The following is a 14,592-nucleotide window of genomic DNA, read 5'->3' on the forward strand; positions in this document are numbered from 1 at the left end:
GATGTATTAGATAAAAAAACATCTTATACTGTTGTTAAGGAACAAATAGAAAAATGTGTATTACATTGTCTTATAGTGAAGTAGATTCATAATTGCTTGAATGTCCTAAATTCAAGAGGATTCATTAAGGACTTCAGTATAACTCAGTCCAGGAGATCTCCAAGGTAGTGTTCTCCTTGACAATTTTATCAGTGACTTGGATAAAGTTATATTTGGCCTTTATCCAAACTTGCCAAATTTGCAGTTGTCCTAAAACTGAGGGATCTAGCTGGATGACAGGCAAAAAGCATCGCTAGGAAAGGCCTGGAGGTTTTTCTCTCTAGAGGTGGTCCGGACAAAGTCATCTAAAGCCCGAGGAAGAAACCTTCCCCTGGGTACCCAAGTCTGCAGGGCCGTTAAAAGGAATGAAGAGTGCTAAGGGGTCGCTCGGGGCTCCCCAGCAGCCAGAGGGTGACCTCTGCACCCCAGGCTTCCGAGGGCCTCAGGACAGGCCAGCCAAGGTCAGCATTGCTAATTTTCTAGGTCAAAGTCGTTCCCTCGGACTGCAACCCGGTCCTTGCCAGCCTGGGGGCGAGGCAATTTACTCTAGCCGGCGGGTACCAAAATCTTATCAAACACACCTAGATGCCAACATGGACACTCACAAACACACCCTCCAGCGCAGTGCAGCACCAGCCCCGCACGCCGCAACTCCTAGCCTAGGGAACTGAAAAAGAGGTGAGGGCGGGGGATGGGGGATAAAAACAACCGCTGAGCACTGCAGCGCATGCGTAGGGCGCAGAAGCCCTCCGCGCCGGGTGAGGCTAGGGGGCACGTCAAGAGCGGGGTGGGAGACTGGACCGGGGAAGGGAAAGAGAGCGAAGGGGGCGTGAGGCAAGCGCGCGGCGTCTTCGGAAGCTCGCGTCCGCCCTTCCCCCGGCCTCGCGCGCCCCGGGAGGGAGAAACGCTTTCTCCCGGCATGCAGCGGGGGGAGGGATTTAATACCAAGATGGCGGACAGCCCGGATGAGTACGAGAAGGAAGCGGGTTGTGTCCCTATTCTCCATCCCGAGGTGAGGAGCGGCGCTAAAACGGGGGCTTGAATGAGGGGGAGAGGCCCAGGCCCGTTTCCCCTCGTAGCCTTTCCCTCCCCCAGGCCTCTCTTTTCCCTGGCACTGTATGAGCGAATGTGTGCGTCGGGGCGCTGGTCCTGAAGGAAGAGAAGGAGGAGGAGGAGGAGGAGGAGGAGGAGGAAGAGGAGGAGGAGGAGGAGGGAGGAGGCGGAGAGAAAAGGAGGGGGAGGTTCGGGCCGGGACTGGGGGGGAGGGCGGGGAAGGAGGTAGGAGGGGGCGGCTAGGATTGACGGGGTTTGGGGGAAGCTGGGGGAGAGGGAATCCTGGAGGGAAACCGCGGGTGGGGGAGGAGAAGGGGGTGTGGGCCTGTTGTTAACTGCGGAGGCAGCTAAGCCCCTTTGGAGAGGGAGGGGGGAGGATGAGGAGGATGAAGAAGAGAGAGGAAAAGGAAGGAGTTAGGAGGTGGTGGAAAAAGGAGGAGGACGAAGAAGAAGAGGAAGAAGGAGCAAAAGCTGCGCCTCGGGCTTTGACTTTTTCTCTAGGCAGAATGACAGCCAGACTCTGGCGCTGCAGGGGCGGGGAGGGTTAGGGGGGGGCGGGTTGAGTCCGAAAAAGAACTTCATCAGCTTCCTTGGAATTCCCCCCCTTTGGACCGGTTATTCTAGGTAAAAAGGTGTAAATGACTCGTCATCTAGCTTTTATTAAGCTCCTGCTGTGTGCTTGTTAGCGCTGGAAGTACTAAGAAAGGCAGAAATATCTTCCCTGCCCTCCAGTGCAAGAATCATTAGTTTGGCACCCACTATGTTCCAGATGTGGGCACAAAGAACTAGCTTTCCTGCCCTCAAGGTCAAAATGGATTTAACAGGAGGCTGGGCGATGCTTTTCAGTTTATACTACATGCTAAGAGCTAAGTGTACAAAGGTTAGAAATACAGCTTTCTAGAACTCGGGCCTAAAAAGCATTTATTAAGGTCTAATATGTGGTTTGCACAATACTAAGGGAAAGTGTGGTCCTAAGGAGGCAAGGAAAACTGCAACAGTTTCTGGCTTCAGGTTTTTAAAAACTTGGGGGATTGACTTCTTGAGTTTGAGAAAGTGCCCTTTTGAGGAGACCTGCCACATGTTTGTTCAGATCTTCAACATGTGAGTGAGGAGTTCCCTCACCCTCCCCTTACGCCAATACTCTATACTTATTTACCTGCAGCTGATCTTTATCTGTCAGGAACAAGAATCACTAAGCATTCATCTAGCTTTGAAGGTTTACAAAGCAATTGCCATCGATTATTTCATTTTTGATTCTCGCAACTAGTGACTAATAATAATACATAATAGCTGAGATTTATGTAGAGCTATAAAATTGTTGCAATAACAATTATATCTTTTATTTACATAGAATTTTGAGAAAGCTAAGTGGCACAATGGATAAAGTGCCTTTCCTTCAGGAGGAAGTGAGGAAGACTCAGACACTTACTAGCTGGGTGATTCAGAGCAAGTCACTCTTTGCCTCAGTTTCCCAGTCTGTAAAAGTAAATGATACATTCCTATATCTCTGCCAAGAAAGCCCCAATATTATCGCAAAGAGTAGGACACAACTGAAAAAATCTTATGTAGAATTTTAAGGTTTACAAAGCACTTTACATATTAACAATAATAACCAGCATTTGTATGAGGGTTTTAGATTTGTAAAGCTTTTGACATTTTGGGAAAAAGCAATTATAGGAAAAACATTTGTTTTGTTGACTGAAAAAACTTTAAAGCATCTACATTTTAGTTTGGACTCATCCATTCTAGTCCAATTCTGCAAATATTAAATGCCTACCATATACAGAATGTTTGTGCTAGGTATTAAGGATACCACTTCTGGGCCCAAGGAGGTTACCTTCTAGTTAATTAAATGGAACAAACATTTATATATTAAGCTCTAGGAAATAAGGATGAACCTTAAGTTGAATTAAATTTTTTTTTTTCCGGTTTGTTATGTATATAGTGTTACCTCCTTTGGGGATTAACCTGCAATTCTTTAAGTCTTTAAGAAATGCCTAGACCTCTGAACAATTAATTGATTTGCCCTGGAGCATACAAAGAGTATGCCTCAATGGTGAGACTTGTGTTCTGGCCTTTCTGGCTCAAAGGCTAGCCCTCTACTATCTCAAGCTATCATAGTCATGCGTTCATGTTGTATTCTAATAGAATACAAACTCCTGGACTGTTTCATTCTCTTCCCCTTTCCTCCTGTTATATTACCAGAGATTAGTATTGTACTGTGCACACAGTATGCTTAACAAGTGTTTGGAGTTTGATCTCAAACAGAAATGGCTTGTTTGTGAAAAATGAAAATGGCAGCAGAAATTTATATCATTTATGTATATTTATATCATATATATTTATATATATATTTATTTATATCATGCTTTACAAAATACTTTAAATTACCTCATTTGATCCTAGCCACAGCCTGATGAGATAGGTACTACAAATAGTATTCTCATTTTACAGATATGGAAACAGTCTCAGAGAAGTTATATAATTTGCATCATTAGTGGGATTTTAACCCAAGTTACTCATAACTCCAAGTGCAACATTCTTTTCAATTTCTTCCCCCCCCCCCCCCAGGCTGGGGTTAAGTGACTTTAAGTGACTTGCCCAGGGTCACACAGCCAGGAAGTGTTAAGTGTCTTATGTTCACATTTGAACTCGGGTCCTCCTGAATTCAGGGCTGGTGCTCTATCCACTGTGCCACCTAGCTGCCCCTCTTTTCTTTTCTTTCTTTCTTTTTTTTTTTTTTTTAATCTTGCCCATCTTTATTGTGCACATGAGGCATTTCAGAATCAGAATTTTCCCTGACTTCAACTTTATTTTTTTTAAATTAATTTTATAATTTTAACATTTTTGACAGTACATATGCATAGGTAAATTTTTTTTTTTTTTTTTTTTTTACAACATTATCCCTTGTACTCCCTTCTGTTCCGAGTTTTTCCCCTCCTTCCCTCTACCCCCTCCCCTAGATGGCAGGCATTCCCATACATATTAAATATCTTATAGTATATCCTAGGTACAACATATATGTGGAGAACTGAATTTTTTTGGTTGTTGTTGCAAAGGAAGAATTGTATTCAGAAGATAAAAATAATCTGGGAAGAAAAACAAACAAAAAATGCTCACAATTCATACTCATTTCCTAGTGTTCCTTTTCTGGGTGTAGCTGATTCTGTCCATCATTGATCAATTGGAATTGAATTAGCTCTTTTCTATGTTGAAGATATCCACTTCCATCAGAATACATCCTCATACAGTATTGTTGTTGAAGTGTACAGTGATCTTCTGGTTCTGCTCATTTCACTCAGCATCAGTTGATGTAAGTCTCTCCAAGCCTCTCTGTATTCCTCCTGCTGGTCATTTCTTACAGAGCAATAATATTCCATAACATTCATATACCATAATTTATCCAACCATTCTCCAATTGATGGACATCCATTCATTTTCCAGTTTCTAGCCACTATGAAAAGGGCTGCCACAAACATTTTGGCACATACAGATCCTTTTCCCTTCTTTAGAATTTCCTGGGGATATAAGCCTAGTAGTAACACTGTTGGGTCAAAGGGTATGCACATTTTGATAACTTTTTGGTTGCCCCTCTTTTCAATTTCTTAATGTTACAATTTAACATTTAAACTTTTCAACTAGAGAGCATAGTTCTTTATTAAAAGTTGGTCTTTGGATACTTGTATTCTTTAAGAAAAGCAATTAATAATGAATTATGGAAATCCAATAGATTCCATGTATCTGAATCTTTTAGCTAGGCATCTAACAGTTTTGTAACATACCATTGTGGACAATAATCAGAAATGGGCACTATATGATAGTATTTTGGCATGGATTCATAGATGGTAAAATAGTCTTCACCAAAAAATATTGATCAATAGATGTTAAGATAGGAGCAAAGCTTTTTCTTGAGTCCTGCCCTAGTAAGCATTTTGTTATTGACTTAGATGAAGACATAGGAGACATGATTACCAAATTTTCAGTTCCAATGGCTGTATGACAGAATATGTTGGATAAACCAGATTCACAAAACTATTAAGAGCTAAAATAAGGCCATATTGAATGAGACTGATTTATGCAACAAGTATTTATTGCCTACCTTGTGCCAGAGCATTCAAAGACAAAAATAATCCCTGCCTTCAAGGAGCTTTTATTACATGAAAGGAAAACATTCATAGAAAATTTAATTCAAAATAAATAAAAGGTAATGACAAGAAGACACTGGCAATAGTGGGAATCTGGATTGACTTGTAGCATTAGATAACATTTGATCTTAGCTTTGAAGGAAGCTAGGAGTTCTGAGGTGGAAGTGGAGAGGGAGGTCATTGTGATTGGTCCCTCATTTTTATGGAGGGCTGGTGATATCACTGATGATGCCTTCACTTAACACATAATTAGTTTTAAAAGTCTGATACAACTGAAACAATTGAACAACAACAAAAGAGAGCTAATTTCATTATCAGGGAAAGCCTCTGAAAATTACTCATGTAGAGTATTAAAAAGGTTCAATTTGGCAGGAATGTAGAATGCTAAACCTGGAAAGGTAAAAGTAAGCAAAAAGGCAAATTTTGAAGGAAGACCTGAATTCAGTTCTCATCAAAGATTCGTGGCATCCTGGGCAACTCATTTAACTTTTCTATAATTCATATTTTTTCCTCTGTAAAATGAAATGATTGTATTTGATAGCATTTAAGGTTCTACCCAGCTCTGAAATTCATACATAAGTTTGTATTTGATTTTGAAAGCAAAGAGGGACAGACTTGTGTCATAAGATTATCAATTTGACAAGATAAGTGGGGAATGAATTGAAAAGGGACAGTATGTGAAAATAGGCAACCTAATTAGGAGAATTTTGCAATAGTCCACACAAGAGGTTATTGGGGCCCAAACCAGACTGAATTGAGAGGAGGAAATAGAATCTATAAAACTTGCCAGCTGCTATGATTGATGATAAAGAGGAAAAAGTAAAAGATGATGAGAACATTAGGATAAGGGGGGCTATTTAAGGCATATAATGTGTTCTGCTTTTGGACATAATTATTTTGAGCTCCAGTTAGAGATGCCCAAATGGCAGCTGGCTATAAAATACTGAAATTCAAGGGAGACATGATTTAAATGAGAAATATGTGAATGTTTTGCATAAAGATGATAATTGAACTCAATGGAAATGATTAAGATTACTAGTAAAGAATGTAGAGAGAAAATAGGGATAAATAAATGTAAGGGACTGCACTAGGTTTCCCAAATTTATAGTGCCAACTACAAGATGGGGGAGGATTGGTTAGAAAATAAATTTGTGTTTGAGGAAAAAAAAAAAACTTTAAAGATTTTATTTGATGGTAGGATGAGGCTAAGTGAATGAGTCAGTTGGATTAGAAGAACTGGAATGTTAGAATAAAGGTGATAATTGCTTTCTGAGCTGATCACATCATATCAGAAAATATATAGCATTTAACTTCAAAGTATCTCATTGACAAACCAGACTATGTCCACAAATATTCAGTCATGCTATTTAGGGGTTCTAATGCCTTCTTCTATAAATCATTAAAAACAAACAAATCTGTAGATGTTTGATCTGGACATAATATCATTTGCACTAAGGGGCAATCTCTATTAGAGTTACCTTTGGATAATACTCAGGTTCACTTCTTGTCTCTGATATGTACTGGTTGTGTGATATCGGGAAAACTTTTTAACCTCTTTAGTGTCAGCAGGTAACTCTTTTTAAGTTGTTGATCTTTGTGAAAGGAATTTTTCTTACTTGGAAATTCTCTTTGACAGTGAAATCATAAGGTTTGTCCCCTCAAAAAAAGATAATTCAAATCCATCATTTTATAGAGGAGAAAATAGAAACCTAGAAAGAGTAAAGGTTAAGTAAAGATAGTGACAGGGGGCAAGATTTGAGCCCAGGTCCTGTGATTTTATTCCTGGTGCTCTTTTCCTCTATGATAATTATTTTATTTCTGTTTTTCTTTTGATTGTAGTTAATATTGTTTTTTACCACATTACAAATCAGGAAACTGAGCCTCAGAGAACTTGTCACTTGCCCAAAAAAGAAATAAGCAAGTGTTTTAAGTTGACTCAGAAATAGAATCTGACTATAGTGTCATTACAGCTGTTTTATTAAAATGGAGAGACTTCATAGGATAAAACCGTCTTAAATTATTTGAAGGGCTGTCATGTCGAAGAGGAATGAAACCTATTTTTGACTATGGATTTATTGAGTGTTGGGACTGAATTTTATCCAAACTTTTTAGCTCTTCCAAACACACAATTCTCTGCTTACATTAAGTACTTAAGTTGATTGACTAATCTATGCTTCCATAGAACAGCTTTGGATTCAGTGGGAGAATACTTCGACTTGAGTCTCTTGCTTTGTCATTTTTCAAGCTATGTGATCCTGATAAACCAGACTTCCTTTAATTCCACAGTGATGATGTTATGTCTTCTCTGGACCTCAGTTTCTAATCTATAGAAATGGATTGGGAACTAGTAATTTTGTCTAGATCTTAGCTCTGTCACTTGCTACCTCAATGATGACTTTGGTCAAGTAACTTCCCCTTTCTCAGTCTCAATTTTTATCTGTAAAATGAGGGGAGTGAACTAGATGGCCATTAAGGACCATTACTCAAGATAATTAATTAGTCCTTTAATTGTCTTTCCAAGATGTAACATTCTTCATTTTCTTAATGAGAACCTGGAAATGAAGCACAAAGAATTGAATCCAGCCAATCTGATAAAATCACCAAGAGAGAACCTATAGAGAGAATAGGGATAAATGTAAGATGGAACTTGATATATATCTTACCCTTTGATTTGCAGAAGTTTGTTGATGAGTAAAAAAAAGCTCAAGGATAGATAGCTATAAAATACTTTATTCCATAAAGTCTATTCGGAGGACAAATGGGTGGGCATTCCTTTTTGTTGCCAGTCAGTCACTAATCTCTCTTTCTTCAAGGTTCATTTCATCAGTTAAGCTCTCCTATTCAGATCTTTGTTGTTCTTGAACTGATCTTCTTTTTGGAGTTTAGTACAAACTGAATCTTTTTTCCCATCCCCTCTCTCTTTTTCTCATGTTTCTCAGTATCTTGGTAGTTTTCCATTTTCAGAGTATAGTAACAAACTTATAGAAAACAAACATTTTGGAGTATAGTAACAAACTTAATCTTTCTTTCCATCCCCTCTCTCTTTCTCTTATGGTTCTCAGTATCTTGGTAGTTTTCCATTTTCAGAGAGAAAAGTATATACTTTTGCGGTTTAATAAATAATTTAATAATTTTCATGCTGCTATAGAAAATTGCCTTAAGTATTTGTCTTAAGATAAGAGAATGATAATATTATAGTAATATTTGACATTTATATGTTTACTGTGTGAATATACTGATCAGCTAGATCCGTGGATTTTTTATCTACTAGATCAGTACACAAAACTTTTACTATTAAAAGTTAAAACTTATGCACATTTATGTATTTGTTTTATTGAGGCAGTTAGTTGGGGCTAATGACTTGTTCAGGGTCACACAGATATTCAAGTATCTGAGGCTGAATTTGAATTCAGCTTCTGATTTCAAAGCACTGATTTCCACTGCACCACCTACGTGCTTTAAATCTATGCATTTTCAGAAAATACTTTTCCTCTTTTTCTCCCTCCCTCTCTCTCACTAGCTTACATTTTAATTAGCTGAGAGTTGTGGAGTTTAGGCTGCTAGTATGTGAAGGACAGTGAAATAAATAAGTTAGTCTATAACATAATTTTGTTTGAGAAACAAATCTAGAAAGATTGGAGAAATGTCATCTTTTTATGAACATTTGCTTTTCTTTGAATTTACTGGATTGCTAATTTTTTTTCTTCTTCTTTTTATTCACTTGTAACATATTGTTTTCCCTAGTAATAGAATATAACTTCCTTGAGGTTAGGGACTGTGATACTTTTATAATTATATCTTCATGTCTAGAATGGTATATATAGTGGCATTTGAATTGTAGTAGACTTGTTGATTGATGGATTGTTTAAATTCTTGAAGGCTGTGCCAATAGAGTTAGAATCTCTGGCGACTCCTCTGGCAGTTGGAATAGTTTCAGTTACACTTCCAGTGATAGACTATGTCAAATGTTGTCCAAGGGACGGCATCCCCACCTCTCAAGAGGCTTATTTAAACATGGGTGTTAAACATGGGTGACATTTTCTTCTTTACTAAGTTATACAGAATATATTGGAAAATACCATAGATCTTTGAAATATTAAAGTATGCATTCAATTATCATCTGTACATAGATGGCTTCTATATTTGTATATCCAATTGTATTATTTCTCCTAATACTATTCCTAACTTATTAGACATTTGAACTGTCTATCCAACTTTAACAGGTTAAAACAAAACTCACTATCTTTTTCCTAAATCCTTTTTTCTTGGAAACTTCCTACCCACATTGCCTGCCATTTAGGGGAGGGAGTAGAGAGAAGGAGGGGAAAATTTGGAAAAGAAGTGAATACAAGGGATAATGTTGTAAAAAAAAAAAAAAAAAAAAAAAAAAAAAAAAAAAAATTACCCATGCATATGTACTGTCAGAAAATGCTGGAACTCTATCTTTCCAGAAATCAGCAGGAGTCAGGACCACTAAATGTCTGTATTCTAGATCTTTACCATCACCTCCAACGCCAGGTCACGAGTGCAAGTGAGCGTGAGTTCCATCACCCAAGTTTTTCTTACTCCTCCCACACAAGTCACGTCCCTCTCTTTGTCCCACCAATCAAGTCAGCACAGAACAGCTGGGGAGGGTCAACCTTCAAACAAGTTAATAGGGAACCGCCAATTGGCAATTAGTCTCACGTGCTTCATTATCCAAGTGCATTGCTCAGTTCTAGCCCTTTACATCTCCCGCTTTCTTTTGTTTTAGACCACAGGAGGTCGCGCCATCCCTGACTTTTCAGGGAGATGAGAACCCCAAAAAGGAGGTGATCACGCCCCCCCCTGACTTCTCAGGAGGGGAGATGAAAAGCACCAAAGAGAAGTGGGGATTTGCTAGCGGGTTTCTGGATTGAAGGGCCTTATTAGAGACAAGTATGCACAAACCCATCAACATGGGAGTTATTACAAAAGCACATAGCAATAACGCAGAGGCTATTAGTGGTGACTCTCCCCACAGTCAGTGCAGACTCGATGTGGTGTAACAAACAGGAATTGTACATGTAAGTAGTGATATAACAAACAATATAAATCAACATGGTATTGTAAGAGATTTCCAGAAGTCCTAAAAGGAGGGTATGTAAACATCAGACACACATACCCCTTCTTCAGCAACCAAGAGATAGTCCAAAACCAATCTATTGTCCATTGCTTCACTGTTAGGGAATCCAATGATTTCCACAAGTTTTTGAAATCTCACATCAGTCTTTTTATATGTTAGGGAATCCAATGATCCCCACAAGTTTTTGAAGTCCCACATCAGTCTTTTTATATGTTAGGGAATCCAATGATCCCCACAAGGTTTTGAAGTCCAGCAACAGTCTTATGATGCCTCAGAGAATCCAATGATTCCTGAGGATTTTCAAGTCCTACAATAGTCTTATGATGTCTCAGAGAATCCAATGATTCCTGAGGATTTTCAAGTCCAACAGTTTTTGATGTCCATGGGTCAAACGCCATAATTGCCAGGTTCTTTCAGTGGTGGGCACAGTCAGCAACGGAACCACCCGATGTTTCTTGGGCCTTCTCCTTCGTTTCAAGGGTCTGCTCTGTCTCTCTCCGATGGACAAGGCGAATACGGCTCGTTGGCACCCATCTGATTCCTTCTCCATCTGTAGAGATACAAGCAAACCCTCTCCCCCAAGCAGTTAACCTATCTGGTCCCTTCCATTCACCACTTTCTGGGTCTCCACATCACTTGGCGATTATCTAAAGACAGTGGAGCTGCTTGCACTGGACACTGCCCTTTCGGTGAGTTATAAAACCTGTCTGCTGGAGCCAGTGCATCTTTGTCAAAAATTAAAAAATTAATGGTATAGAGAACTAAATTTAGAAGTTCTCTAGGGTTACCCGTGGCTCCCCCTTTCTTTTGTTTTTGGAGGAGTGTCTTAATATCTCTGTTTCTTCTCTCTACTATTGCCTGCCCTTGAGGATTAAAGGATATGCCCGTGGTATGTAAAATCTTATACTGTGCACAAAAGTGTGTAAAATGTTTAGATGTATATGCAGGTCCATTGTCTGTTTTTATTGCTTGTGGCACACCCATAATTGCAAATGCTTGTATAAGGAATTCAGTTACCACTCAGGCTGTCTCTTTTGCTGCTGGCATTGCAAATGTGAATCCTGAAAAGGTGTCTACCATGACATGGATAAAAGATAGACGACCAAAAGATTTTTATAATGGGTCACATCCATTTGCCAAATTTCATTAGGTCTCAAACCACGAGGGTTCTTCCCTGGAGAGAGTGTAGGAGCATGGAAAGGAAGGCAAGCTGTACAGGCTTTTACTATGCTCCTAGCTTCTTCTCTTGTTATTCCAAACTGCAAACATAAAGCTCGGGCAGCCTGATGATATTTAGAATGAGACTCTTGTGCTTCTTGAAATAAAGGAGTACTGGCCAGCATGGTTAGAAGGCTATCTGCCTTTGAATTACCATCAAAAATAGGACCTGGAAGTCCACTATGGGAGTGGACATGCAAAATATAAATCTTACCTGGATGCTTTCTCACTTGCTCTTTAAGCTCTTTAAAGAGCTGATATATATTGGAGGCTACAAATTTTATTTGGGCTGTGGCAATTCTTTGTACCACACCTACTGAATAGGCCGAATCAGATATTATATTTTTGTCTCCCGGATAATAAGCAAGAGCTAGAATGATTGCATACAATTCATTCTGCTGAGTGGACTGAAAAGGAGTTCTGATTACTCTCTTTATAGTTAAGTCATGAGAATACACAGCGCAAATATTATGTTTGGATGCATCTGTAAAGATAGTTGGTCCTTTAAGAGGAAATTTAGAAACCTTTTCTTCAAGAATCCATTGCCAATTATGTATCAGTCTGGTTATCTTTAATGGAGACCCGTGTGCAAAATTTGGAGCCATGGTTAATAAAATTTGCCACTCTCAGAAAACCACAACAAATTTTGTCCAGGTTCTAAGCACACTTTTGCAATGACTTTCCAGTCACTAGGGGTTAAGGTTTCATAAGCCAAATTGTGTATTAACATCTTAACATAATCTGATGTAGCCCCAAAGACATCCATATTATAAGGAGCATATCTTCTACTCTCTTGACCTGCAGAATTATACTGTTGAATCACGGGAAAAATTTGAAGTTTGAAATCATTATCTACTTCTTTTCCATTTTCAATTGCTTCAATAAGCCCTCTTTCTAATCTAGTTACAGGAGTGGGCAGTTGTTGGGGGGGGGCTCTGTGTGGGAGGAGGGGGGGCGCTGATGATGTCACTGCCCCTCCCACTACTCCTCCTCCCTCCGTCCCTGAAGGTGGAGTGGATGTGGGCTGATCAATAATCTGCTCTCTAGGTAGGGTTGAAATTTCTTCCGGACTATCAGAGTCTACACACTCAGATTCCTCATTCAAATCCCCTTGCCTTCTGGCAATGTCCTGAGTTTGCCTATCTTCTATCTTTTGTTCCTCACGCTTCCTTCTCTGTGCCTTTTTAGAACTCTTCCTTCTTCTAAACTCTTCTCGATAGCTTAAGTCTAATAGAATCAAGTTGTATAAATAAAATACCTCTGGGAAAATTTGACAAAGCCCATTTTTTGAGTAAAATTCTTTCATTTCAAGTCCCACTAGCTTCCATTTATCTATACGTAGTTTTTCTTCATTTAAGAACCAAGGGGACGTGCGACTCAATGAGTGTAAGAGATTATTCATTTGTGGGATGGGAACAAGTAAACTTTTCTCATCAATTATCTTAATTATATCCTCTATAGCATTGCTAGATGAGGCAGGGGCTGGGGTTGGAGCAGGGTCAGCTGAGGCCCAGGATTTACCTAACATCTGCCCCATCTCAGTTACTAGAGATTGCTGATTTAGTCCTTAACAAGGTAAATTCCTTATTTCTGTTAGAATACTCACCTAATCTCCTGGTCACAGGAGGACTTCGGTGGAACTAGGGTGCCAGCCACACGTTGGATGCCAAATGCTGGAACTCTATCTTTCCAGAAATCAGCAGGAGTCAGGACCACTAAATGTCTTTATTCTAGATCTTTACCGTCATCTCCAACGCCAGGTCACGAGTGCAAGTGAGCGTGAGTTCCACCACCCAAGTTTCTCTTACTCCTCCCACACAAGTCACTTCCCTCTCTTTGTCCCACCAATCAAGTCAGCACAGAACAGCTGGGGAGGGTCAACCTTCAAACAAGTTAATAGGGAACCGTCCAATTGGCAATTAGTCTCACGTGCTTCATTATCCAAGTGCATTGCTCAGTTCTAGCCGTTTACAAGAAAAAATTATAATTATTAAATCAATAAAAATTTTTTTAAAAAAATACTGTAAGAACAAAAAAAAAACTTCCTACCCAGGTTTACATCTTCTGACCAGGTGTTCACTAGGGAACCAACAAGTCAGGGCATCAGTTAGGGCATTATGTGAGTAGGTATAATAAAGGCTTTTAAGATTACACGTGGCTGTTCTTGAGTGCGCTACTGGTTATTAAGCTATAGATTCAAGAGATTGTGGCCAGAGACCTTTGAAGGCCTCAGAGGAGGCGAGCCGGGTAGAGTTCACATTGCAAAGGACAGTGGTCAAAGGTACTCTGGTGGGTCTAGGACAGACTAGTAATTGTAACTGCCGGGAGAGCACGTTACAAAAGGAGAGCACTCTCCTTCACCTCTGGCACCAAATTGGTTACAAAGACTTGTCATTTTGTATCTATTTCTTTCTTTTTATACACTCAACTGCACTTTTGTAACCACTCTCCTGACCTATCCTTTTTAGCCTTCCAAATGGTATCCCCTACTCATATCTCTCTACTTCTCTAATTTTTTTTTTCACACAGATTTTTTCCTGAAGTACATGCATACAGGTCAGTTCAAACCCCATGGTTCCTTATTAGGGCCAAGCTGTATTTTTCTATATTACTCACAAACAACATTCCAATTTTTATCTCCCTTGACTTTATACAATCCCTTCAAGACTAGAATGCACTTCTTCTTCACCTTTGCCTCTTAGAATCTTCACTTTGCTTTAAAGCTCATTTCAAAAGCAACTTCATACATGAAGCCTTTCCTTCTAGTTCCAGCTGCTGATACCTTTCCTCAAAATTGTAGGGTCATAAAATAAAAATAAAAAAAGGTAACAGTGATAAGCATCAGTGATGGCATTTAAATTTTAAACTTCCAATACCAAACCAATTCTTTGCACTATGCCATTGTATATTTAAAATGTATCTATTTTGAACAGAGACAATGTGACATTGGGCAGAAAGTTGACCTTCAAGTAGGAAGACCTAAGTTAATACCTACTTCCAATAAATAAGGGCAATGTGGTGATAGGCAAATCA

General features: G+C 39.3%; 1 protein-coding gene across 2 annotated transcripts in view; it reads left to right on the forward strand.

Moving 5' to 3' along the window:
- The first annotated feature begins 841 nt into the window (after nt 1–841).
- Nucleotides 842–14,592, forward strand: part of ZDHHC17 (zDHHC palmitoyltransferase 17) — a 105,010-nt gene continuing 91,259 nt past the window's right edge. Inside the window, exon 1 of one of the 2 annotated variants that reach the window (XM_074270827.1) lies at nt 842–1,051. In XM_074270827.1, coding sequence (XP_074126928.1) covers nt 959–1,051 — 93 coding nt within the window. In that variant the 5' untranslated portion in view covers nt 842–958. Of the gene's footprint in view, nt 1,052–4,018; nt 11,231–14,592 lie in introns of those variants that run through there. The other variant, XM_074270828.1, reaches the window with a different exon arrangement.

The sequence above is a fragment of the Sminthopsis crassicaudata genome, chromosome 5 (assembly GCF_048593235.1).
Source record: "Sminthopsis crassicaudata isolate SCR6 chromosome 5, ASM4859323v1, whole genome shotgun sequence".
Taxonomy (NCBI): domain Eukaryota; kingdom Metazoa; phylum Chordata; class Mammalia; order Dasyuromorphia; family Dasyuridae; genus Sminthopsis; species Sminthopsis crassicaudata.